We start from the raw sequence: 26,741 nt of genomic DNA, 5'->3' as shown, positions 1-26,741 counted from the left end.
CAGGGCAACTCACTCCATTACTCTTGCCAGGAGAATCCCCATGGGCAGGGGAGCCTGGTGGGCTGCAGTCCGTGGTGTTGCAAAGAGTTGGACACGACTGAGTGACTTCTACACACAGTCAAAGGCTGTAGCATAGTCAATGAAGCAGAAGCAGATATTTTTCTGGAATTCCCTTTTTCTGTGATCCAACAGATGTTGACGATTTTATCTCTGATTCCTCTGCCTTTCCTAAACCCAGCTAGTACATCTAAAAGTTCTTGGTTCATGTACTTTTGAAGCCTAGCTTGAAGTATCTTGAGCATCACCTTGCTAGTATGTGAAATGAGCATAATTGTAGGGTAGTATGAACATTCTTATAATTAGATGTCTTTAATACAGCTTTTCAGAGTTTTAAATTTGGAATATTTGAGGATTCCAAATCAAGTCAACTCTGAGTTTTAAGTCATTTACGGGGCAAGCCAACAGACTAAACTAATGTGTCCTACTCCTCTGTAGCCCCAACTCTCTGTGAAATGACAGAGGGGAAAAACTTACAGGCAGAAATTTGTAAATCCATAACTGAGAGTGGGAACAGATGGAGTGACCATCGGCAAAAGCAGACACTTTCCAGGTTCCAGAAGACAGAAGACAGATGGTGCTGGTGGATGAACCAGAGTGGAGAAAGCCCCAGTGAAACATAGTCATGAGGGAAGCTGCCAGTGCAGTCTCTCTTTCCCCACAGACTCCCGAAGAGACTTCCAGCTTGAGTCTGTAGCAGCAGAGAGCAGAAGAGATGCTAGGACATGGTAGTAAGTAAAAGAGGATATATTAAGAGCTAATTGGATATGCTGCCCACTCACCCAACCCACACAAAGATTCTGCAACATTGGTTACCACGCTGATTTTGGAAATCTGCTTTCAAAAAACCTTGTTTTTAAACTCTCAGCCTGAGGAGGACTAGGAGTTCTGATGCATGAGCTAGTGCCCCAGATAATACCCTCCTTATTTTGATATTTGGAAAAAGATCTTACCTGTCAACCTGTTCCTTGCCCATGAACCCTGAAGTAAGGCGTTTCCACTAAAATGCTGGTGATAATAGAGTCTGTTACCTCTGCTGATCTGTCATGGTAGCAGATCTACCCAGCAACAGAGAAACCTGCTACAGTGAACTGGGAAACAAGAGGAAAAAAAGCCTAGCCAGGGGAGACGTGAAAGAATAAGAAGTGTAATATGAGATACTATTGCCTGATGAGTAAAGGATATGATTCACAGAATTCATAAGAACATGGAAAAAATGATCACCCTCATCATGTAATCAAAGGTGTAATTAGAAACAGTGAGATCATTCCCCCATTATATAATTAGCAGATTTTTTAGAGGAATGTTCATTCCTAATAGGAATGTTGTGAATGACTGTATAGCACTTTTGAAAAGCATTGGACACTATATCTAATAAACCTTAAACAATCCATTAACTCATTACAGTTCCTTTAAAAATGCCTCATGGAAAGTATTTTAAATGTAGAAATAGATGGTTATCCATTTAGAAGAACTCTAAACAGCCATAATGTCTTATATGAGTTTTTAAGTAGACTTTCTACATCTATAGGATGATGGGATTAAATTAAATTCAGAAATAAAAATGGCAGCTATAAAGTTAACCAAAAGAACATAGAAAAAGCAGGTGACTTAAGTGGAAAGGGATGCAGAGGGCAAACTTGTGTGTTGCAACTTAGTAACATCCTCCCCCCACATCTGTCACTTATTGTATAAGATCTTGAAGTCAGGGATTCTGACTTGCTCTTCTGTATACCCACCCACCAGCCCCTTCCAATGCCTAGCACAGTATCTGGTCCTTAATATATGTTGACTCAGCAAATGGGCATAAGAAGAAGAAACAGAAAGGAAATCAAAAAGCAAACCAAAAGATCAGGGAAGCCACTATACAAAGAGAGAGCTAATAATGAAACATGCATCCCAAACAGACATCCCATTGACAGATGTCTTCATGTAAACCAGAGGCCATACTTAGATTCTAAAATATTTCATTTGCTAACAACTGTTTACTGTTAAAACTTTTTGTCAGTATTTCTTCTAGTATGTAGTTTGATATGGGGCTTAGATGGTAAAGAATCTGCCTGCAGTGTAGGAGACCTGAGTTCGATCCCTGGATTGGGAAGATCCCCTGGAGAAGGGAATGTCTACCCACTCCAGCGTTCTAGTCTGAAGAATTCAATGGACAGAGCAGCCTGACAGACTACATCCATGGGGTTGCAAAGAGTCAGACATGACTGAGCAACTTAACACTTTAATGTCATTCAGTTAATCAAATGCCATATTATTTATAAGTTGGATCCTTAAGACATGGGTAATTCAATTTTTATCTGGCTCCACTTTTTTAATCAGAGTTTTCATAGCCAATATCAGGTTTATAAATATATCAGAGAAATTCAAAATAGCAGTAGTTATACACCTAATTTATAGCTCAGATGCAGTAGAATCTAAAGCAGGCATAAATTACATAAATCATACTTTTTTATTCTATTAAACTTAGGCTTTGACTGTTCATCTAATTTTGTAGTTGTTAAGTTCAGTAGATAATATGTATTGAATTTTCAAATAGGTAAAATACTCACCTGGTTCAGAACTCAAGATTATTGTTATGTATCTTCCCATAGTTAGCATAGGAATGCAGAAGCAAAACATATATTCTTTATAATTAATAATTATTAAATGTTTCTACATAATCTTATTTTTAAAACACATTTAGAAGTTCAAAGACAAATGTTAAAATAGCTGTAAATAATAGTTTGTCAGTCTTTCTCTTCCACCTTTCAGGTTCCACCCTGTTATTTATTTCTCAGCATTGCTGATATCAAGTCATAGCGTGGTAGCAAAACCTCTGGGACTGGAGTAAGAAAACCACTTATACTTAGACTATACCTTAGATTCTTCTTTTAAAATATTTTGATCTGTTAAAAGATCAGTGTCAATTTCCATCATTTCCTAGCACCAGCTCTTCTCACACACCCCCACTCCCCTAAAAAGGCTGCTTGTTTCTCTTCCTTTCCTTACCCTGATCAACTCTAGCCTTAAAGGGGAAGTTGGGTACTTTGGGTACCCAAAGTTGGGTACTTTCACCCCTCGCATTTAATCTGTCCCCAGATTTGATTGATGTTTTTTATCTGAATGTCTCCTATCCATCACCATCTTCTCCCTAGTCCACACTCAGGTCACCGTTGCCCGGTAGCCTTGCAGCTGTTCTTCCTGCCTTCTGAGTCATACTCTCGGACTTAAAAACTCCTGGTGGCCCTCATTGAGTGCATTCGTGCTCAGCCACTTCAGTCGTGTCTGACTCTTTGTGACTATATGGACTGTAACACACTAGGCTTCTCTGTCTGTGGAATTCTCCAGGCAAGAATACTGGAGTGGGTTGCCATTTCCTTCTCCAGGGGATCTTCCCAATCCAGGAATCAAACCCTGGATTGCAGGCAGATTCTTTATCACTGAGGAGGAAACCTAAATTACTGGCACGTAAACGTCTGTTTTTAGTCGGTTTTACTTACAGCTTCATCTCTCACCACCATCCCCGAAGTTCACCTCATCTGCTGATGCCTTGTCTTTCAGCTGTCAGCTTAGTTGTGACTTTCTCCTGAGCTCTAGACAATTTTTGTTAGTCTTAACTGTGGAGAGGGCTTTCCTTTGTGCTGCTGGTAGTGACTTAATACTGATGGGGTCTGAATATACCTGGCATATAAAGGTAGGGCCTTCTAAAAAGACGCCTGAATGTTTATATTACCCATACTTAAATGATGTGTATTTAGACATCTTACAGGTGCTATTCATCTTAACCTTAGTTTTACAAACAAACTGAGATCGAAGGAAATAAAGTAATTTTGAGCCTTCCCATGAATTTGAGTCTATGCTTTGATGTCTGACAACATGTCTGGCAAGTCAGATAAATAAATTTTATTATTCAGACAAGGCAAATCGTTAAGTCATCTTAACCCTTAAAACAGAATGTAATTTTTATTTTAGTTCAGTCTTTGTTATAATTTTGTGTTCTCCTTATTCATTGCAGTTTGGATTGTTGGAAAATATTAAGTTATTATGTTTCAGAAGTAAAACATTGCCTCAGGGACTTTGTGACTTTGTTGCTTCTTTTGAGCTGATCAAATACCTTAAAATAAAGAAGGACCTTCTAAGAGTTCAGGGTATCAGTTACTACTTATATTATGTTTCACTTGGATGTGCTTCCATTTTCTCTTGTTAATAATAACTAAATAATAAGATTTTGTTTATAAATATTCAAAATATAGTAGCTTCTTTGCCATTTAAAAATTATCAAAGATTAGGACTCCCAAAATGTGAAACACAGAAAATTGATAAATTGGACTTCATCAAAATTAAAAGCTTCTTACTCTCCAGGAAACATATGAAGAAAATATAAAGATAAGCCACAGGCTGGGAGAAATACTTTCAAGATAATGTTTCTGGTAAAAGATTTGATTCCAGAATATCCACAGAACTCTTATGAATCACTTTTTTTAAAAAAAGACCAATTTTTTAAAATGGGCCAAAGATTTTAACTCCAAGGACATAAAATGGCAAGTAACCACATTAAAAGATGCCGAACATGATTACTCATTAGGAAAATGCAAATTAAAAACCACAATGTAATTACTACTACACATCCAATAGACCACTTAACATGGAAAGCCTGTGGCTGTGACTGTACCAGGATGGGGAGCACCTGGAAATCTCATACATTGACGTACCATACAGGTCAGCAATCCCACTCCAAGGTATTCCGAGAGAAATGAAGGCATATAGGTATACAAAGACCGGTACACCTCTGTTTATAGCTTCTTTAGTCATAAAATTTTTTAAATGGAAACACCCTGAATAAATGTGAATAGATAAGTTATGCTACTTCAGACAATGGAATACTGTCCAATAGTTAAAAAAAAAAAAAAAAGGGCACATCCTACTGATAATGTGTAACAATGTGAATATATCTCAAAAGCCTTAGCTGGGTGAAAGAAACAGGCACAAAAAGCTATGTACAATATGATCCACTTATATATAACATTCTGGAAAATAGGAGCTAAGATCAGTAGCTGCCACAGTGGCTGCCATGGGATGGAGTGGTCATAGGAAACTGACCACAAAGATGTAAGAGAAAACCTGGGGTGATAGAAATGTTATGTATGGTGGTGTTACATGACTGTATACATTTATCAAAGCTCATAAAAAGGGCAATTTATTGTATGTAATCAGCTTGCCTTAAAATTTTGAAGTCCGCTTTTAACATCAGAGATTATCTTGACAAATTTAAGGGTGAAGAAAGCTAGGAGATAGTTCAGATGACTCCTAAGTCAGGTCCTTTGTCTCTTGACTCAGTGGTCAAAATTTTTTTTCATTGTGAAGTAATTTTTATATATTAGAGATTAATAGTATTTCTTACTAGAGTTTTGTCCCTTTACCAATATACAATCTTCTTGTCCCAAGAACAGGATCTACTTTGATTTAGTCACCCTTTCTGTTACCTAAGTATTGTTACTAAATTGTCTTCATGAATATCTTACAGTCTGTTCATTTTATTCTTAGTTAGGTGTTCTTTTGTGAGTCTTGTTGTAAATTGAGCCTTCCATTATATATTCTAACTGCTTATTTGAAAAGAAATTTTTCACATAATATATTGATTATATAACCATTTACCTTTGAAATCTCTCATTTGTAGTAATTTTTCAGTTGATTCTTCTGGCCTCACTGTGAAAGCATCATTGGTATAAGCAGTGGACTTTGAGTTTTATCAGATATCATTCCAGATCATATAGAGATAATCTGTGACTTTTCTATTAATGTAAAGAATTAGATTGATTTTCTAAAATGTAAAGATATCCTGTGTATCTGGTTGAATCCCACCTGGTTACTTTTATTCTTTTAATGTGCTGAATTCTAACATTTTTTATTTAGAATTCTTGCATCATATTTACATTATAGATCACCCGTCTGCTTTTCCTTTTGTCTCTCTGTTAGGAACTTTACATCAATGTTTAACTAGCTCTCAGAAAAGAATTTGGAGGCTTTCTGTATGCTGAGAAATATTAAATTGTATTAATAAGACATGTTCTTTAAATGGTTGGGAAAATATGCCAGTGATACTATCTGTATCTGAGCCTGGTAATAAACCTGAATAGACTCAAATGCCTTTCAAATTAGAATCGTGTATCTTGCTTTCTTGGTCAAGTATATTTTAACTCAATTGTTTGTTTTCTACTAAATTTCTTTATTGAGCAGGTATTCTTTATGCAGATAGGAATTGTCATTTGTGAGTTGTCTGTATGAACCAATTTTCACTTGGAGGATGAGTCAATAATTTGGCCTCTACCTACTTGTGCTTAGTAATGGTTTGTAATGATTTGCTCGGAACTGAACTTCCATGATCATAGCCTTTCATGGGCTATTCAAATTGGAGGGGAGAGAGATGTTTCACTTAATTTCTTTTTAACAAGGACTCTCTCAGTAAGAACTTCTATCAGCTAGTGGTTTTATTAAACTAAAGTCTAATGATAAGTGTCTCTATTTTAAAAGTCTAAAAAAGGTAGTAATGAACTCTGGAAATAAAAAGATCATTGGGTTTATTGTTTTAGTGGACAAGGAGTATTGTTTGAGACCTTACTTGGCAGAGTATTCCTTATTGGAGAACTAGGTTGATCACTTCTTAGAAATTTTCATAAAGTTTAAAATAGAGACCTTAGAGTTTCAGTTGGCGATCTATGGTCTAAAGCTCTGTGACTGACTTCCTACTGGTGTGGCAAGGTGAATCATGACCCAACTACAAGATACCCATGGTCCCCATAACCTTTGACTATTAACTCCTGTGGCAAAGGGTATAGGTGTGATGAAGTTAAGGTTTGGAGATGATTTTCTGGATTATCCTTGTGGGCCTTAAATGTAATCAATAGTCTCCTCATCATGAGTCTGCCTGTACGAGGGAGGCAGAGGGCGGTTTGACTGCAGTGGAGGAGAAGGCTGCATGACCACAGAAGCAGAGGTGGTGGTGATACAGCCAGGAGCCAAGCAGAGCCAGTCCCTAGAAGTGGAAGCGGTAGGGAACAGATTCCCCTCTGGAGGCTCCAGAAGGAACCTGCCCTTCTGACACCTTGAATTTAGCCTCTGAAAATTCATTTTGGACTTCTGACAACAGGAGCTCTTAAGATAATATATTTTGTGTTGTTTTCAGTTCAGTTGCTCAGTTGAGTCTGACTCTTTGCAATCCCATGGACTGCAGCGTGCCAGGCTTCCCTGTCCCTCACCAACTCCTGGGGCTTACTCAAACTCATGTCCATTGAGTCGGTGATGCCATCCAACTATCTCTTCCTCTGTCATCCCCTTCACCTCCTGCCTTCAATCTTTCCCAGCATCAGGGTCTTCCAGTGAGTCAGTTCTTCACATCAGGTGGCCAAAGTATTGGAGTTTCAGCTTCAGCATCAGTCCTCCCAGTGAATATTCAGGACCAGTTTCCTTTAGGATGGATTGGTTGGGTCTCCTCGCTCTCCAAGGGATTGTCAAGAGTCTTTTCCAGCACCACAGTTCAAAAGCATCAATTCTTCAGCACTCAGCTTTCTTTATAGTCCAACTCTCAAATCCATATGACTACTGGAAAAACCATAGCCCTGACTAGACAGACCTTTGTTGGCAAAGTAACGTCTCTGCTTTTTAAAATGCTGTCTCGGTTGGTCATAACTTTTCTTCCAATGGTCTTAATTTCATGGCTGCAGTCACCATCTGCAGTGATTTTGGAGCCCCCCCGAAAACCCCTATAAATTTGTGGTATTTGTTACAGTGATGGGAAACTTAATTCAGTAAATGTGTATGTGCTCAATTGCTCAGTCCTGTCCGACTCTTTGCAACCCCATGGACTGTAGCCCACCAGGCTCCTCTGTCCATGGAATTTCCCAGGCAAGAATACTAGAGTTCACAGCCATCTCCTACTCCAGGGGATCTTCCCGGCCCAGGGAGCAAACCCACATCTCCTGTGTCTTCTCAATGGCAGGTGGATTCTTCGCCACCGCGCTGCATCGGAAGCCCCTTAAGACAGTACGGGTACCTGTTAACTGAACACAGTAGGGCAGGGACCTAGGCCTGTGGAATTCAGCTTCACATCCTCAGACCCTAGAACTGCGCCTTCTGTATTTTAATAAGGCAAGCACTGAGTATATTTGTTAATGGAGGATGGGAGGGAAAGAGGGAGGAAAAAATCGTGTAATTATCATTTAAACCAGCATTGTGAGCATGGTGTAGATATCTAGCTTCTGGGTGAAGCAGAGAAATGCAGTAAGGTTGAAAACTTGAAGGCCACCCATAACCATAGATGCTGCAGTATTGTTCTGGGTCATCACTTTTTGAAAATAGAACTGCCGTCAGTTCAGTTGTTCAGTAGCGTCTGACTCTTTGTGACCCCATGGACTGCAGCACGCCAGGCTTCCCTGTCCATCACTAGCTCCCAGAGCTTGCTCAAACTTGTGTCAGTCAAGCTGGTGATGCCATCTGACCAACTCGAACTGCCATATGATCTAGCAATTCCACTTCTGGGTATTTCTCCAAACAAAATGAAAATATTTACTCAGAAGATATATGCACCCCCTCATTCATTGCAGCATTACTGACAGTAGCCAAGACATGGAAGCAACCTTAGTGTCCATCAGCATATTAATGGTTGAAAAAAGTGTGGCATATATGTACAATATAATATATTACTCCAGCCGTTAAAAAAATTTGAATCTTTCCATTTGTGACTTGGATGGACCTTGAGGGCATTATGCTAATGAATAAGTCAGAGAAAGATAAATACTATAGGATTTCACTTATACGTGGAATTTGAAAAAACAAAACCAAGCTTAAGATACAGAGAACAGATTGGTGGTTGCCAGGATGGGGGTGAGGGAGCAAACAGTGAAGGGTATTAAAAGGTACACACTTGCAGTAAAAAAATAAGTCACGGGGATGAAATGTTACCCCAGAGGTGACAGGGAGGAGGCAGTTGTGTAATTTAAAAAAAATTTTTTTTTAAACAGTAAGACTCGATGAACGTGAGATTGATTGAGTGAACTCCGGGAGTTGGACAGGGAGGCCTGGTGTGCTGCAGTTCATGGGGTCACAAAGAGTCGGACATGACTGAGTGACTGAACTGAACCGAAGAGGTAGAAAATAATTGAGGAACCAAATCAAACAATTTGAAGTTCAGGGATCCCTAACTCTTTACTTGCAGAAGGATAGCATAAATGGATACACATACATGGAGAAGTCGTATTTCTCCATGAGAAGTCTAACTTCTCCAAGAAGTTAAAATTCAGGTTCAGTTCTCTAACTTCTAGTTTGTTTAATGTGCCAGGAAAGTAGTTAATAATATTTTTACCAAGTGGATGTGGGAAATAAGCAGATTTACGTTATTGGTTTACTGTATGACTAATTTCGATTTTAAAAACAAGCTGTACATTCACATTATGCAAAAATCAAAATGGTGATTAGCCAAACGCCATTATCCCAAGTCTGTTCACCAGTGACTCAAGTTTCCATTCTCACAGGCAACCCTGTGTTACCATTTTTTATATTCTCTCAGGTAGATAAACAAGTGAACTTCTAAATCCCCTTTTTCTCATTGTTTCATGCAGTTCATAGCTTACAAGGTATATTGTTCTTTCTGTCATTTTTTTTCACTTTACCAATATGTTTCAGCTCCCTCCATATCCATGGGTAAAGAGCATCTGTTTTCTGTGTGGGCTTCCCTGGTGACTCAGTGGTAAACAGCTTGCCTGCCAATGCATGAGACACAGGTTCAGTCCCTGGGTCAGAAGGTTCCCCTGGAGGAGGAAATGGCAGCCCACTCCAGTGTTCTTGCCTGGGAAATCCCACGGACAGAGGAGCTGGCAAGCTGCAGTCCACAGGGTCGCAGAAGAGTTGGACATGACTTAGCAACTAAACAACAGCAACACAAACTTTTTCTGTGGGTTCTAATTAGTTTGTGTTTCCAGTTTATACTTCCACTGCAGAGAAGGAACGTGCCTGTTTGTCTGCCAGGAAGGAACAAGCCTTTTCTGTAGATGAAAGGAAAGCAAAGATCATCTAGACTTGCTGTCCACGCTCTCTGTTGCATATTCTTCGTAGTTTTCTTTTGTTTACAACCCTTTAAAAATGTAAAGCCATTCTTAGCCACAGACCATGTAAAAAGTAGACCAAGGAGGCGATAGTTTACTGGTCCTTGCAAACATTGATAGCAGTCTGATGGGTAAAACAATTGAGTCCCCATCAATTAGATTATTATTAAGATTAAAATTATTATTTGTATTTCTTTTATAAGCAAGGTTGAACCTACTAGAGCCATTTGTATCTTACTGTTGATTTTATTTGTAGTAGCTTTTTATATCAAGAAATCACCTCTTATCTTTGAAATGGATCACAGAATATTTGCCTCAGTTTATCTTTTTATTCTGCTTATAGAAGTTTTTGCCACATAGAAATTATTCTAAGTAGTAAAACTCATCAAAGTTATTTTATGACTTGGGTTTTAGATAGTACTTTATGCCTTTCCCATTCTAAGATTATAAAACAGAAATTTTGTGGGATTTTTTTTTTTCTGGTGCGTTCGTGATTTCATTGTGTCATTTAAACCTCTGATATGCTTAACAGTTTTGGTTTTTTTTCCAGAGAGCTCACCAGTTGTCCCATTACCATGTGAATTATCCTCTGTGCTTCCCTCCCCGACTCTCCACTTGAAATGCCACCTTTATTACACACTAAACTATAGCCTGTACTTGGATCTATTTCTGTATATCCTGATCAGTGTTCCATTGATCTTATCTAGACAGGCTTACTTTTGAATTCCAGCCCCCTCACTAAATTGCTCTGTGAGTCATATTTCATTGAGGAAATACAGATGCAGTTAAATAAATAGCCAGATCTACCTGCAGCCTGTATGTCTTGCTTTACCACCACACCTGGTACAAAGGAAGCAATGTCCCTGCTCTTGTGTGCCCTGGGCCCCACTCCTCTGGTCTGCAGCTAATAGAGTCACTTTGTCTGCAACTAATGGTCACTTTGCTGCTCCTGGAGGCACTGTCTCTTCTTCATCATTAACTTCTGCCTCTTTTAGATGACTGTCATATAAATACCCCTTAAGAATATTTACGGAGAAGGCAATGGCACCCCACTCCAGTACTCTTGCCTGGAAAGTCCCATGGGCAGAGGAGCCTGGTAGGCTGCAGTCCATGGGGTCGCTAGGAGTTGGACACAACTGAGCGACTTCACTTTCACTTTTCACTTTCATGCATTGGAGAAGGAAATGGCAACCCCCTCCAGTGTTCTTGCCTGGAGAATCCCAGGGACGGGGGAGCCTGGTGGGCTGCTGTCTCTGGGGTTGCACAGAGTCGGATACGACTGAAGCGACTTAGCAGCTTAGCAGCAGCAAGAATATTTAAGAAGCAACCCACACTAAAATCTATGTTCATCTATGGCCCAGTTTCTCCATTTGTCTTCAAAGTTCATTTCTGCACCTTCTGTTTTCTCTTCAACCCGCCCCATTCAGGCTATGGTTTCTATCTCATTGATGAAATGACTCTTCCCAAGATCACTGGCAACCTCCATCTGCCAAACTTAGCCATGACCTGTGGGAGAGATTCCTGTGCTTTCAGCCCTTGCACCTCTTCCATTCATTCTCCACACACCAGCCATGGTAATCTATTAAAAATGGATGAAATTATGTCACAGTCTTGCTTACACCCTCTCTAGAGGCTTCCCATTACAGTTATAATCAAACTCAAACACTTTTCCATGGCCTTCAAGGCTTTTTATGATTTAGTCTCTGCTCCCTCTCTGTCTCATCTCCTGTTTACACTCCCTGATACTCATAGACTCCATCTACTCTGGCCTTCGTCCAGCCCCTAGAACGTGGCAAACCCTCTCCTGTCTTGGACCTCTTTCCCTGTGTCTAGAGTGCTCTTCCCTCAGAGCTGGCTGGTTTCTTTATAAAATTCGTATCTCAGCTCAAATGCTGCCTCATCACAGGAGTCACCCTTGGCCATCCTGGTCAAAGTAGCCCGTCCCCACTGTCTTGATCCCAGTGCCCCCGTGTTCTCCATTGCACTTGCCGCCAGTGGGAGAGTCTGTTTCTATGTGTGTTGCCTTAGGTACAACATCTGGACCAAGGACTGGGACCTGAGTTGTGGAAAACCAGTTTTTTCACTGGGGCTGAGGAGTGTCTCGTTGGTGGGATCTTTTCCTGAATAGCCTCTTAAAAGTAAGGGATCCGCACCCCATAGTTACTGAGGAATGTTTGCACTTTGGAAAAATGTCTTTGAGAATCTCTGCATTTTTTAAAGTCACAGACTGAATTGTAAATTTTTCTGAAAGGGAAAGTGTTGGTCTAACTGCTAACTAATTTTTTGCTTTAAAAACATACATACTCAACTCTTAGAATATTAATTGATATGGTAACACCCTCAGCTCTTGTGGTATAACTGTTTTAAAAATAAAATGGTAGTTACGTAGCCATGAAGTGATTACAGCTGCCAGCAAGTAAAGATCATAAAAGTGAGAAGTAAGTAATTTCCTGCCTTCATTAGGAATGCCAGCAACAGCATGCTCCACAAGCTTTCTTAGATGAGGTGTCTTTTAGACTTCTACTTATCTGAAGTACACTATTAATTTTCACTGTTTCTGAGCAGTGGTAATCATTTAGAATCCAATGATTTTGTCCTTGGTGTTCAGGGAAAAGAGGGACTCAATCCTTGTTTATTGAGTTAAATTGAACTATTAGCCTCCAAATGTGGATTCCTTATCATATGCATCACAGTTCAGGTTGCCTCTACTAAAAAATGTTTATGACATAAGAATAGGATCAAAAATTGCATATATAGTATGATCTCAGTTATGCTCACAAGTTACAGCTTGTGAAAGGTAAGCTGTGACTCTCTCAAATATTTCTCAACTTATTCCTGTTGTTATATGGATAGCAAGATTTGGTTTTTTTTTTTCTTCCTTAAGACTTTTCTATATTGGGCAGATAGGAACATGGGCATGATTCCTGGGGTGGCCTGAGCAGCACCCAGCTCTTGGGTGCCCTGCACAACCAGTGTGTGGAGCACAAACCCAAAGCTGACTGTCCTCACCTGAACTTGTGATGGAATCTTTAGTAGCAGTAACTGCTTTATACCAGTACCATCCAAAGCACTCCCCAGGTTAAGTCAGGCTCCAACATTTGTTTGTTCATTTGACACACGTGTATTGATATTGCCAAGTCAAGTAAACCAGCAGACTTAGCGCCCATACTCAAGTTGCTTCCAGTATTTTAGGAAGAAGACCTCTATTAGGAAGAGCACACTTGAGCAGTTCCAGCTCGTGATAATGGTTATGAAGGAAAGGTATCACGTACCATGTGAGCACAGAGCAGGGGAGAGCCTAGTTTAGGTTGAGAGTTTCAGGTAAGCTGAAACCTCAAAACTGAGAGGAGTTAGCCAAGGATATGCCAAATGGAGGAAACGGCATGATAAAGGCCAGGAGGCAGAGAAGAGCACATGAAGAATCAAGGGAGACCAGTGTGGGTCTGATGCAGCCAGACTGGGAGAAATGAATGAGCATGAGGTGGAGAAGTGGGCAGCGTGAGGGGTGTTCCTGTGAGTTGCAGCTTGTGAAAGGTGTGCTGTGACCGAAATAAGTCAGAGATACTGAGAAGGTACCTCTAACTTCTAAAGAAGGAACCCCCCTCCAGCCTCTAAAAACAAGAAGTCTCCTTGCATGGGCCTCCACACAGACTCAGTGTTTGCTCCGACCTTACCGCCTCTTTTTCTAAGGACTGGTAACCATGACCAGAGGTAACTGGATACCTTTAATGTGCGTCACCACTCCAGCATCAGGGGGAACCTGGTCTTTCTGCTCTGAGCCCATAAATGTAGTGAACAAATGCATGTTCTAAGGAAAGTGAGGGCACGCTAGATTCATGTATTTAAGTTAGGTTACCCATTCCATCAAAGTATATACAGATGTTCCAGTAACACGATCCTCGGGAATCGGGGTGCACAGTGTTAGGTTCTACTTATACTTCAACTTCCAAGTTGTCAGGATGAGATTTCTTTTCTTTTCTTTTTTTTTTTTGTCAGTTGTTTCTTACTGAAATTAGAAGAACTGTCTCTTTAATTATTGGCAACAGAGATTAATGTGGAAATAAAGAGATCGTTTAGCCTGCTTTATAATCTGTGTGACCATATTCTTGTACAGCTAATACTCCATCACTGTCAGCATGTGCTTGCCCTGGGAAGTTTTCGCTTTTGGTCAGCAAACTCATTACTGAAAACTATTATAAGAGAAATGCCCTTGAATCATATACTTGTCTTATTGCCATGGTGTTTTCTAATAAGTGGTTCTTCCCACAAATGAGCATACTTCATTTGCCATCTGTTTAAAATCATAGCAGAATGGGAACTACCTTGAAGCCTAAGGACTTCATACCTCTTTCATACACTGGAATTCTGACAAAGAACGTACTGAGCATGACTTGTTCTTTCATTCTTTTTAGATTCTTCTTAATCCTTTGGTAAAAACTCTGTGACACAAGATGGCTGCAAATAAGCCCAAGGGTCAGAATTCTTTGGCCTTACACAAAGTCATCATGGTGGGCAGTGGCGGTGTGGGCAAGTCTGCTCTGACTCTGCAGTTCATGTATGATGAGGTAAGTGCTGCTTGTATCACGGATGTCAAAGTTTGGGCTTTCAGAGAGGATTTCTCTAGCTTAGTTTTGGTTGTGTTTTGGATGGATTCCTTGAGTCTTTGAAAGCTACTAATCATTTTTTTCCTGGTTTTAAATTCAGAGCCAACATTTGTATGCAGCTTGATTTACCAAGTTGAGAATTCAAGGTCCTTAAAAACATCATGCTTTTAAAAAACAGAACAAAAGTGAAAACAGTACCTGTCTCTGAGCAATACGTGACTTTTTTCTTATTTTTAGTGTCTTAATAGTGAGACCCACCTTGAATTAATAGAACTGGTAGATATAGTACCTAATTGTGACTTGAGGTTAACATATATAAGGTATCCTTTAATAACTTAATGAAAAAAATCCGTTATTTATTGTATATTTGGCCTGGTACTACACTCACCACTAAGCAGGTGAAGGCTGTGTCCCTGAAGTAAAATTGCTTAACAGGTTACAGATTTGTGTGCATGTATTTGTATTAGGCTTTATGGCCCCAAAGTTAAGGTCTCAGCCTATATACAGCAATGTATTTTTTCCATAGAGCATTGCTATTAAGGCTAAATGATTTGAGTTGCTAATCAAATTTAAGCATTTATCCTCAATTCTTCTTCCTCCCAAATACAAGTAAGGATTTGTGGTTACTCTTTCTTACCTGGTCCTCACAACAGTCTTGTGTGGTAGGTAGTGGTATCTTCATTTTACAGATGAGAAAACAGAAGTTACCCAACCTGCCCACGTAGAGTGACCTCTGATAAGTAACTCAGTGTTAAACCTAGTCTTCTGAGAAAAATATACTGCAGATTTTTATCACCCAATGTCTCTTTTCATTGCCTGATCATCAGAATTTCTTTCATACAGAAATTTTTTTTAAAAATTTATTAAGTATAGTTGATTTACAATATTGTATTAATTTCTTCTCACACAGAACTCTTAAATCCTGCAGTTGTGCTGCTTAAATAAACAATTTGGAGGGGGAAAAGTGAAATGGTATTTTAAATGGAATTGCTAATTTATCTGTTCAGTTCTGTTCTTCATACCAGTCACCTGAATAGCTGCTTTTCTTTAATCCTTAAATCAGTCCCCTTCTTGACAGTAAGGTAGTCAGAAGTAAGAATGTTCATATGTCTGATGTTTGATGAATGGTTAAGCTTTCATTTAATAGTCATAATATTATCAGATACAATAACTGAATATATCCATTAAATTTTCATAAATGTTTATAAATATTTGATATTTATGAAATAATAGCATGGAATTATGGTAGAATGTTCTATATCTTTTACAGTTACAAATACACTGTGTTTGATTTTTCAGTAAATACTTGTTGAGTGTCTCCATGTACCAGACTTTGAGGAGACATTGATGAATAGCCCCCAGGGGTTAAATTCTAGTATTGGGATTTAGACATTGAGCAAATAAATAAGAAAATATCAGATAAATATTTATAGGAACTAATTAAAAGCCCACAAAAGTATGTGTGTATGTCTATATACACACACACCAACAATGATACTCTGATCAAAAATATCAAGGTGAGATTTAGAGAATAAAAGTTAGAAGTACAATTGTAAAGTTGTTTAATTGTGCTATTTTTAAAAATAGGAAGACTGGGGAGAAATCTCAAAGTTCAAGATTTGACCTTCTACAGAGTGGTATAAGCCACTTTTTTGACTTGGTTCATTTTGGAGAAAAAAGATTTAGCCATACTTTCCATCCTTACCTAAATAGTGACTTACTTTGAAATCATTTTCTACAATTCTGACATGAAAATTTATATTTGGAGTCACAAAAAAGGATTCTTAAACATTTGATAAAATACCTATGTAATAGTTTTTGCAGGTATAGCATTTTAAGGAAGAAAAGAGTCATGGATTGCAAGCTGTCAATGACCTAGATCTGTTCAGCCTCCCCTTTTTGTAAAAGAAAAGACCTCTGAATTGTCTATGAAGGAAATTTAAATGAATGTAGCTTTTACCACTAGGGAATACTTAATGAAGGTTATATGTGGCTTCTCAGTACTATTTTGGCACCTTCATATGAATCTGTATTTCAAAATAAGAACCTTTGAAAAGTAAAGATGATTTAGAAATGGAAGTGCTTTTCCTCATTCCCAGTTCGTGGAGGACTACGAGCCGACCAAAGCCGACAGCTATCGGAAGAAGGTGGTGCTGGACGGGGAGGAAGTGCAGATTGACATCCTGGATACAGCTGGGCAAGAAGACTACGCTGCCATTAGAGACAACTACTTCCGCAGCGGCGAGGGCTTCCTCTGTGTCTTCTCCATTACAGAAATGGAATCCTTTGCAGCCACAGCCGACTTCAGGTATGGCAGGGAGCTGTGTCATGACACTGCAGAGCAGCTACCTCCTCAGCACCGACTGGACAACTGGAGGCTCTCAACCTGGTTGTCTCTCCCTCTCACTGTGTTTAGTCCCTCTCTGACATCAGTACAACTCTGTCCTCTGTGTGCTTGTACTCACATATTCAGTGCACCGTACCTAACCTCACAGCCAGCTCTGCCAGCGCCAGCTGCAGTGCAGCCTGAGTGTGAGACAGCCTGCATATGCAGAGTCTCCTTATGTGTTACTGAAGTATTTCCCTTTGGAGTACCGTACTACTGCTGCCGTAAAAGCAGATGCCTGGATCACATAACGGATCTCTGACCCAGATTTTGAGTCTTTCTGTGTTAGTCACGTGTGTCTCAGCACCTGTGTCGTGCCCAGCAGGCACGTTGCCATCCTCCTCACAGTGTAGACACGTTGATAACACACACTGAACTTTTAGTGGAAATAATAGCACCATAGATTGACACACTGTCTTGTTATACAATCTTTTTAATATCTTACTTACTGTTTGTTTAATCAAAATCCATCCTCCACTTGATCTGGGGGAGGGGATTGGGGAAGTAAAATATAGCATAAATAAGTTCTTGAGTAGTGTCATAAATATAGCATGCATAAAAACAAATATACTTTATGTATTTTTATTTTATTACCATGTAATAAAAATAAAATAATTTTTATTATTATTACCACATACACGTGGTCTGCTTTGGTATGGGGGAGTGGGCGCAAAAGAAGCATATAATATATCCTCTGTTTTCAACATTCACACAGCCGAGTTGAATAAGGCATGAGACCCAGTGTCAGTTAGTGATAAAGACGATACGGACAGTGATTGTTACAGGGGATCCAAGAGCGGAGAGGAGTTGGAGGCCTTCAAGAGATAACCTTGAAGGATAACACGGATTTCCAAAGATGAGGAAAGACGTCATCCCTAGTGTTTGGGCAGGAGACTGAACCAGGGCTTACACAAAGCGTTCCTCTTCATGTATACATGAAAGTCCCAAGAACTGAAAAGATTCTAAGAGAACCTTCTTTGCAAAAGAGCATGTCACTGAGAAACTTAGGAAATGTAAATTTATTTGTCAAATTAAGTTTGTTGGTTTCTGTAAGGAAGAAGTGTTTGTAAGTGATAAAGTGCAAAGAGTGGCAGATTCTGGTAACTTGCAACCCTGGGAGACAGATTGAAAGTTACATGTCAGCTTATTCATTCTTTCAGAAAATATTTGAGTGCTTATTCTGTAGCAGATTCTGTTCTAAGTAATGGAATACATTTTGTCACCATAGTCACCAAAGCCAAAGTGGTATCTCAAGGGAATGAGGTATTTTTATGCCAAGAGAAAAAGTCTTGGGCTGTTGCTATTACAGAAAATAAGTGAATCATTCATTACCCTTCTGTCCTACCTCCAATGTGTTGCCCTTCCCATAAATAAAAAATGTTCTGGTAATTGACCAGCAGTAGGAAAGCCATTTTTGAGGTGGTCTGAATGGTAATAGAATAGTAGGCATGCCACATGATCTGACCTGCAAAGTATAGCACAGTGTCAGCTCCTCTTTTTAATTTTTTTTATTGTAGTTGATTTTTAAAAAATTTTTTATTGAAGTATGGTTGATTTACAATGACATGTTAATTTCAGCTATACAGCAAAGTGATTCAGTTTTACATACCTAATTATTTTTTTATATTCTTTTCCATTATGGTTTATCATAGGATATTGAGTGTAGTTCTCTGTGCTATACAGTGGGACCTTGTTGTGTATCCATTTTATGTGTAATAGTTTACATCTGCTAATCCCAAACTCCCCCAACCCATTCCTCCTTGGCAACCCTAAGCCTCTCTTCTATGTCTGTGAGTCTTTCTTCATAGATAAATTCATTTATGTCATATTTTAGATTCCATACATAAGTGATATCATATGGTATTTCTCCTTCTGACTTGCTTCACGTGGTGTGATCATCTCTAGTTGCATCCATGTTGGTGCAAATGGCATTATTTCATTCTTTTGGCTGAGTAGTAGTCCATTTTATAGGCACCATATCTTCTTTATGCATTCACTCATCTGTTGATGGATAATTAGGCTGTTTCTGTGTCTTTGCTATTGCAGCTAGTGCTGCTAAGAACACTGGGGCACATGTATCTTTTTGAATTAGAGTTTTGTCTGGATATATGTCTAGGAGTGGGGTTGCTGGATCATATGGTAATTCTTAGTTTTCTGAGGACCTTCCATACTGATTTCCACAATGACTGCACAAATTTACATTCCCACCAACAGTGTAGGAGGACTCCTGTTTCTCCATGCCCTCTCCAGCATTTGCTATTTGTAGACTTTTTAATAATGGCCATTCTGACTGGTGTGAGGTGGTACATCAGTTTAGTTTTGATTTGCATTTCTCTAATAATTGTCAGCTCCTAAATGTAGCCTTCCTGGGCTTCCCATCACGAAGGCAGAATCCACTGTTTCCTCATCAGTGTTTGTGATGTACTTTGCACAGCCCCTGTAGCACACTCACCACACTCTGACACTGAGATTGATTTCTGTATGCTGTGTGTTTTTCCTGACAAGGTAAAAACACTTGAGAGCAGAACCGATTTCTTACCCATTTCAGTATCCCTGATACCCACATTTGGCACAGTTGCTAGCATATAACTTACAGTGCTTATAAGTGTTCGATAGAAATGTTAGAAAACCCTGTTGCCTTTTGTGGTTCTCACTTTCCTCAAGATAAAAATGAAGCCTGACCCGTTTGTAAAGGTGCTTTTCTATTCTAAAATTCTATAATTGTCTCTCAAACTCCAAAGGGAGCATCACTTTAAGCAAAAATGCCGGTAATAATTACAGTCATCACAAAGGTCACTGATCACCCTAACAAATTTAATGATAATGGAAAAGTTTAAAATACTGTGAGAATAACCAAAATGTGACACAGAGATACAAAAGTGAACAAATACTGTTGGGAAAGTGGCACCAATAGACTGGCTTGATACAGGGTGACCACAGACCTTCAGTCTGTTTAAAAAAAAAAGAGAAAGCAGTATCTGCAAAGCACAGTAAAGCTAACTGCAGTATAACAGGTATATTTGTATCAGTAGTACTTTGTAAATTGTGTTAACAATGGGGAAAGTGGGTGTGGGGACATACAGGAACTCTGTCCTGTCTTTACACCTTCTCTTGAAATCTGGAACCATTCTAATGTAAAGAGTTTGTTTTGAAAAAGCCTTTAGAGGGACTTCCCTGACAGTCCAGTGGTTAAGACTCTGCACTTCCACTGCAGCGGGTGCGGGTTCAGTCCCTGATTGGGGAACTAAGATCCCAACTATGATTCCCAAAATGTAAAAAACGTTTTAAAAACAAGACATTTAGAATGAAGTTGCATTTGATACTTTGACTTCATGTCTCTACTGCCATATTTGTACTCTTCCTTGGTGTGTTTTTTCCTCCATCAATGAAGTGAATGTGAAGCTCAAATGATTGAGGGTAGATAAAGGAAGACGTGCTGCTTGTTTCCTCCCGTGTAATAAATGAGCTCATTGTTAAGAAGCATAAATAAATGCCTGCATGCGTTATTTGTTATTTTAACACATAGATATATTTCTTGCTCATTTCCTCTTATCCAGGGAGCAGATTTTAAGAGTAAAAGAAGATGAGAATGTTCCATTTCTGCTCGTTGGAAACAAATCAGATTTGGAAGATAAAAGGCAGGTTTCCGTAGAAGAGGCGAAAACCAGAGCCGATCAGTGGAACGTTAACTATGTGGAAACATCTGCCAAGACGCGGGCCAATGTTGACAAGGTAAAAGGGGACTCTCCTCACCACAACATCATGTTAAAATAGGTTGATTTGCTTAACTTGGCTCCATCTGTGTCTAGAGATTCTGTTAAGACTTTCAGAGAGAGATTTAATACATGTTGATGTTTATCAGCCCTGAATGCTCAAGTACGCTGTTAGGACTTTCTTGACTTTACCTTGTCCTTACGTTCCTAAGGGGTGTAAAAACATGAGACAACCACACCAAGATGTACTTTTCTTTTAAGCACTGGCCAGATTCCTGACTTGAACCCCTCCTCTTTTTTTTTTTTTTTTTTTTCTTTTCTTTTCCTGATTGGCTGGATAATCTTTTCTTTTCTTTTTTCTTGCCTTTTCTTTTCCTGATTGGCTGGAGAATCTTTTCTTTTTTCTTTCCTTTTCTTTTCCTGATTGGCCGGAGAATCTCTGAGCTGACACCTGCCCATTCCCACTTAAGTTCTCCCAAGTGAAGGTGGCTCCACGATGAAGGAGCCCCAAGGGAGAGGGTTTTGAAGTCTCTGTCACCACAGCTGCACTCCCCACCCTCCACTTCGGTTCTCCACCCCCTCACCTGCCTCTCCACCCAGGGGAAAGAGAACTCCTCTGCCCTCTTCCCTCATCTTTGCACTTTGTGCAGATTGGCCCTTCCTGGAGACCAGGTAAGGAACACCTTGGAGCCTTCATCTGCCATTCATCTGCCCCCCGACACCGCTGTCAGTATTCAGGAAGCCTGCTGGTGGGGCTGGAGCAGCTCTGGGTGGGAGCCCTTCCAAGGAGCCCTTTCCAGTCCCAGAGTATCTCGGCCCTACAAGTGCCTCACAAAAACTAACATGCAGAAGGATTGAACCTGATAAACACAGGTTCCTGGCTCTTCTTCAGAGACTTGGATTCATTTGCTCTGGGGTCAGTCCTAAGAATATGCAGATCTAGTTAGCTCCTGGGTGTGCAGGTGGGGTGGTGGACCGCACTTGAAGTAACGCTGCCCTGGGTATCTGCAGGTGTTTGTGAACTGGTCTGCTGTATTTGTAGATCCACAACCCTGGTCCAGAAATCATGATGTTAAAAGCTTAGAGGTTCTTTCTGCCTGTTTACTGTAGGTTTAAAGACTTTGTCATTGTAAGCTCACTTTTTTTTTTTCAGTCACACGGTCAGATTCCTCTAAGTCCAGGATATCTTTACAACATACTACAAGAGTTCTACTCTGTCAACCAGTTTGTGCTAGTTACAGCAAATGTTTTTTAAAATACTAATGAAATATAGTTTAAGATTCAGTGTGTATGGGGTTTTGAAAGGCACCGCAGAACAGTATCATAGCATATATATACTTTGTTTCCTCCTGTTTAATGTCTTGAGCAGATGGTAGTTCACACACTAAAACCTATGTGAACTAAGGGGAGTGGGGAGGCAAGGTGAGCAGTAACTGCCCGACTCTGAGGCCTGCAGCAGTCCTGCGGTATCACCTGCTGGCATCAGAGGCCTGGGGAAAGTACAGCCGTGCACATTGTCAGAGTTATCACAGGACAGTGAGAAAAAGACCAGCAACCCAATGGGAAAACAGTCAAAAAATACAGGCACCCTTGTCATAGAAGAGAAGTACAGATTGCTTTTAAAGTTTAAAAGTGGCTTAGTCTAACTTATATTAGGAAGCACAATTTAAAAATAGGACTTTTACCTGTTACATTGGGGAATAAAGCAACAAGACTGATGATAATACTGTTGACAGGAGTATGGGGAGGAGGGGAAAGGAACTCTCATATGTTCGTAGAAGGGCAATTTGGTAATTATCTATCAAAATTATGACCCCACCAATTTAAGTTCTAAAATTTATATAAAATCATACATCCATGCAGCAGTAGACACTGAAGCATTATCTATAGAAACAAAAGACTGGAAATATCAAAGTGTCCAATAACAGACTATTTTAAAGGCTGGTGCACCCATATAATGGAATATTGTACAACCATTAAAAAAAATGAAGAGAACTTCCTTGGTGGTACAGTTGATAAGAATCTGCCTCCCAGTGCAGGGGGCACAGGGCAACCCTGGTCCATGAAGATCTCACAATGCCGCAGAGCAAGTAAGCCTGTGGGCTGCAACTGCTGAGCCCCCACACCTGGAGCCTGTGCTCTGCAACAGGAGAAGCCGCTGCGATGAGAAAAGCCTGTGCACCACAACTAAGAGTAGCCCCAACTCAGCACAACTAGAGAAAACTTCACGCAGCAGTGAGGACCCAGCAGGCCAAAAATAAGTATCCCTAAAAATGAAGGTAGAGCTAAATGTGCTGATCTTCAGCATTGGGAAATGAAACGCAGAACGGTAGCAGTAGCTATGGTTTGCTGCCCTCTGTGTCTGAAACACATGCACACAAGCACACATCTTTGTGGGTATCGGGGGATATGCAAGAATCTAGTACCTGTGGCTGCCACCAGGTAGATGCATTTTTCACAAGCACCTCAGCGGCTGCAGAAAAGGAACGTGCAGCAACTCTTCAGCCACAGCGTGAGTCCACATCCTTCAGGCCCTACTCAGTGTGCACTCAGACACTTGCCTGGAGAATCCCATGGACAGAGGAGCCTGGTGGGCTACAGTCTTTAGGGTTGCACAGAGTCAGACACAACTGAAGCAACTTAGCATGCATGCATCCACAGACACTTGTTAGTGATATTGAACTTTTGAATTATTACACTAATAGCTTTTAAATTATTATGCTAATATCTCCCATTATTTGCCAATTACTAGACAGACAAAAATTGAAAAATCCTAAAATATCGTGCAACAAGCAATTATTTTCTAGTGCCTGGTATCAAAATGATAAAGGAAGCAGTCATTTTCCACAGCTGTTTTTAAAAATGGGGCTGAAGAAAGGTTAATAAATGAAAATTTTATTAAATTAAAGTAGTAATTGATAAAATATATTTGCTAATTATTAATTACTCAAATGTAATCCAGAGCTATCACTTGCAGTGCTTTTTAATTTTTATCTTGAAAATTCAGATGGAAGATTAGGTTATATTATGTAAGCAGATTTTACCCAAAAGTGTAATTCAGAAAATCTTCCTGTTTTCCCATTTTTTTAATGTACTTGGAAGAAGCAGACTTTAGTTACTTTCCTGTCCCTGTACTCCCCAAATCAGAGCTCTTTAATATTCATATAGTACTCCCAATGTTTACTGCTATGATTCAGAGATGTACCAGGCACATATCTACTTGCTTTACTCTGTTTTCTTCTTTGTAGGTATTTTTTGATTTAATGAGGGAAATTCGGGCCAGAAAGATGGAAGACAGCAAAGAAAAGAATGGAAAAAAGAAGAGGAAAAGTTTAGCCAAAAGAATCAGAGAAAGATGCTGCATTTTATAATCAGAGCCCAAACTCCTTTCTTATCTTGACCATACTAATAAATATAATTTATAAGCTTTGCCATTGAAGGCTCAATTGACTGAAATTACTTTAACATTTTGGAAATTGTTATGTATCTCTAAAAGCATGAATTGGAACTGCACTGAAAGTCAAATTCACTTAAAAAGAAATTAATGTGGCTTCACCAAGAAGCAAAGTTCAACTTATTTCATAATTGCCTACATTTATCACGGTCCTGAATGTAGCGTGGGCGCTTGTGTTTTGCCGGCAGTCTTTCTTGAACTGTTCGAGAGGTGAGAATGGGGGTGGACAATGGGAGGAAGGGCTACTTCCTCTGGTTTATTATAAAGCTTAAATTTTATAATCATTTTAAAATGTCTTGGTCTTCTACTGCCTTGAAAAAAAAATGACAATTGTGAACATGATAGTTAAACTGTACCACTTTTTTTTTTTAAACCATTGTTTTGCAAAATATAGAAGAAAAAGTGACTGGCATGATTGTTGCATATAGTTCAATTGAGAGTAATTCATCTGTGAACCTGCATTAATTACCTGGTGATTAACTTAGAAAAGTGGTGTAAACTTGTACATGGAAATTTTTTAATATGCCTTAATTTAGAAACTGAAAGATACCTGGTTACATCATTCTGGGTTGTATCTTCATGGTGCCGTGGGCCCACTGCCCATGTGTCCCGGTGAAAGAATATATGTCAGGATGGAGGACAACTTTCATATAGAAGATGCTCAAGAAATAACTGCTAGAGTCTGTCCAAATGTAAAATGTGTGCCATACTCTGGTTCTTGAAAATGAAGTTCCAGAGCTCCTTGATTGCTTTTAATTAACTGTAAGGTAGTTTAAAAATGAAGGACCAGCATATACTTGTAAGATAATTTTAGACTATGACGATTCAGTATGTCTCAGTGAACCCTTATTCTTTAGGATGCTGATCCCTGAAAATCCTTTTATGCAAGTGGTGAGTACGTGTTAAGATTTTATTCTCTTTGGAGCAGGGCATAGGAAAAGTGTCCACGGTGCTAATGCGCTTTGCACTAGACCACTTCGGGAAAATAGCTGTCCTTGCCATCTGTTAACTTCTAAATTTGTATTCCTGAGGTTGCAGTTTGGCTGTCAGGGAGTTACTAGGAGTGTTTGTAGTCTGTGTTCATAATGAAGAACACTGTAGTTACGTTTTCCTAAAGTTAACATCGAACAGCCAAACCTGAGGATAGTGCAGAAATCATGTTCGCCACCAAACGGTAGGTTCTGTCCCTGTTGTATGGCATCCCCACTGAAGGGACATCATTTCAATGGGAAATATACCACTATCAGACTTTTCTTTTCTTTGGAATGGGACTAGGGCAGTTGTTTCAATAAAGTTTTGCTTTCTTTATGCTCAGTCTTAATATCAGCAAGTCAAAGATGTGTTCAGGCATTCCAGATAACAGATGTGTACGTAAAGTTAACACAAATAGGCTATTTAGGAACTGAACTCTTTAGATACTACATCCAGCTTGTCATGTTAAATATGTGTCCTTAAAGGGTTTGAGATGTACATCTTTCATTTCATATTTTTCATAGGCTATGCCGTGTGCAGAATTAAAGTTCCCCATATAAGCGCAGCCCCGCGGGCCCAGCGATCTCCATGTGTACTTGTTGCAGTCTCATTTAACCAGGGGTCCTAACCACTAACGTTGTGATTTTGCTTTGAGACCTTTCCTCTCCTGGGTACTGAGGTGCTATGAAGCCAAACGACAAAGATGCATCACATGTCTTAGGCTGATGCCACTACCCGACTGGTTTATTTGCAATTTGAGCCATTTAAAGACCAATAAACTTTCTTTTTTTAAATGTTTGTGGTGTTACTTGATGTTTACAATAGAACATGGTGAAATTCAACCTGGGCATCCTTACCAGAGGCTTGAAAACACCTGTCTTCTGAGCTATCAGTTTAGGGACTTCTGTGTGAGAAGAGTCCTAAGCCAGATGTCCTCGGTCACAGGACCATCATTACTCAGGTTTAAACAAGGCTCAGAAACTGCAGAGCCCCCACATGCACAGTTGCATGGAAGGCACTCTTCTGCTGTCACGAGAGTCCTCCATTGTACGTTACTTTTCAAATACTACTCAACTCCTGAGTGGGTAGGTGGCAGCTTTATATTCATTTTGTAAATCAGACTGATCCCCAGAGACAATTCCATTTCTAAACTGTGGCAGGAAGAACCCCCCCCTCCCCCTGCCATCTCATCATACTTCAGGCATTCATTCACATTTGATGTCTGTCTGGCAAACAGTGGCCTTCTAGCTGTCACACAGCCCCTGGGCTAGAAATGATCTGGCCCAATATTGAACACAACCCTTCAAAATCCAATTCACTTTAATTTCTTAATTCATAAGCAGTGAACACATTTATAATTGGCATAATTTTAATCTCACTGTATGGACCCATTCAGTACTTTGGCCACCTCATGCAAAGGGTTGACTCATTGGAAAAGACTTTGATGCTGGGAGGGATTGGGGGCAGGAG

General features: G+C 39.6%; 1 protein-coding gene across 1 annotated transcript in view; it reads left to right on the top strand.

Moving 5' to 3' along the window:
* RALA (RAS like proto-oncogene A) overlaps window positions 1-26,018 on the top strand; it is a 62,290-nt gene extending 36,272 nt beyond the window's left edge. The window contains exons 2-5 of the mRNA XM_068972769.1: window positions 14,555-14,707; window positions 16,846-17,054; window positions 20,690-20,864; window positions 24,094-26,018. Coding sequence (XP_068828870.1) covers window positions 14,594-14,707; window positions 16,846-17,054; window positions 20,690-20,864; window positions 24,094-24,216 — 621 coding nt within the window. The 5' untranslated portion in view covers window positions 14,555-14,593 and the 3' untranslated portion in view covers window positions 24,217-26,018. The remainder of the gene's footprint in view (window positions 1-14,554; window positions 14,708-16,845; window positions 17,055-20,689; window positions 20,865-24,093) is intronic.
* Window positions 26,019-26,741: the final 723 nt, after the last annotated feature.

The sequence above is a fragment of the Capricornis sumatraensis genome, chromosome 5 (genome assembly GCF_032405125.1).
Source record: "Capricornis sumatraensis isolate serow.1 chromosome 5, serow.2, whole genome shotgun sequence".
Lineage (NCBI taxonomy): Eukaryota > Metazoa > Chordata > Mammalia > Artiodactyla > Bovidae > Capricornis > Capricornis sumatraensis.
The sequence above is the reverse complement of the archived record's forward strand: the minus strand, read 5'-3'. Positions and strand labels throughout refer to the sequence as shown.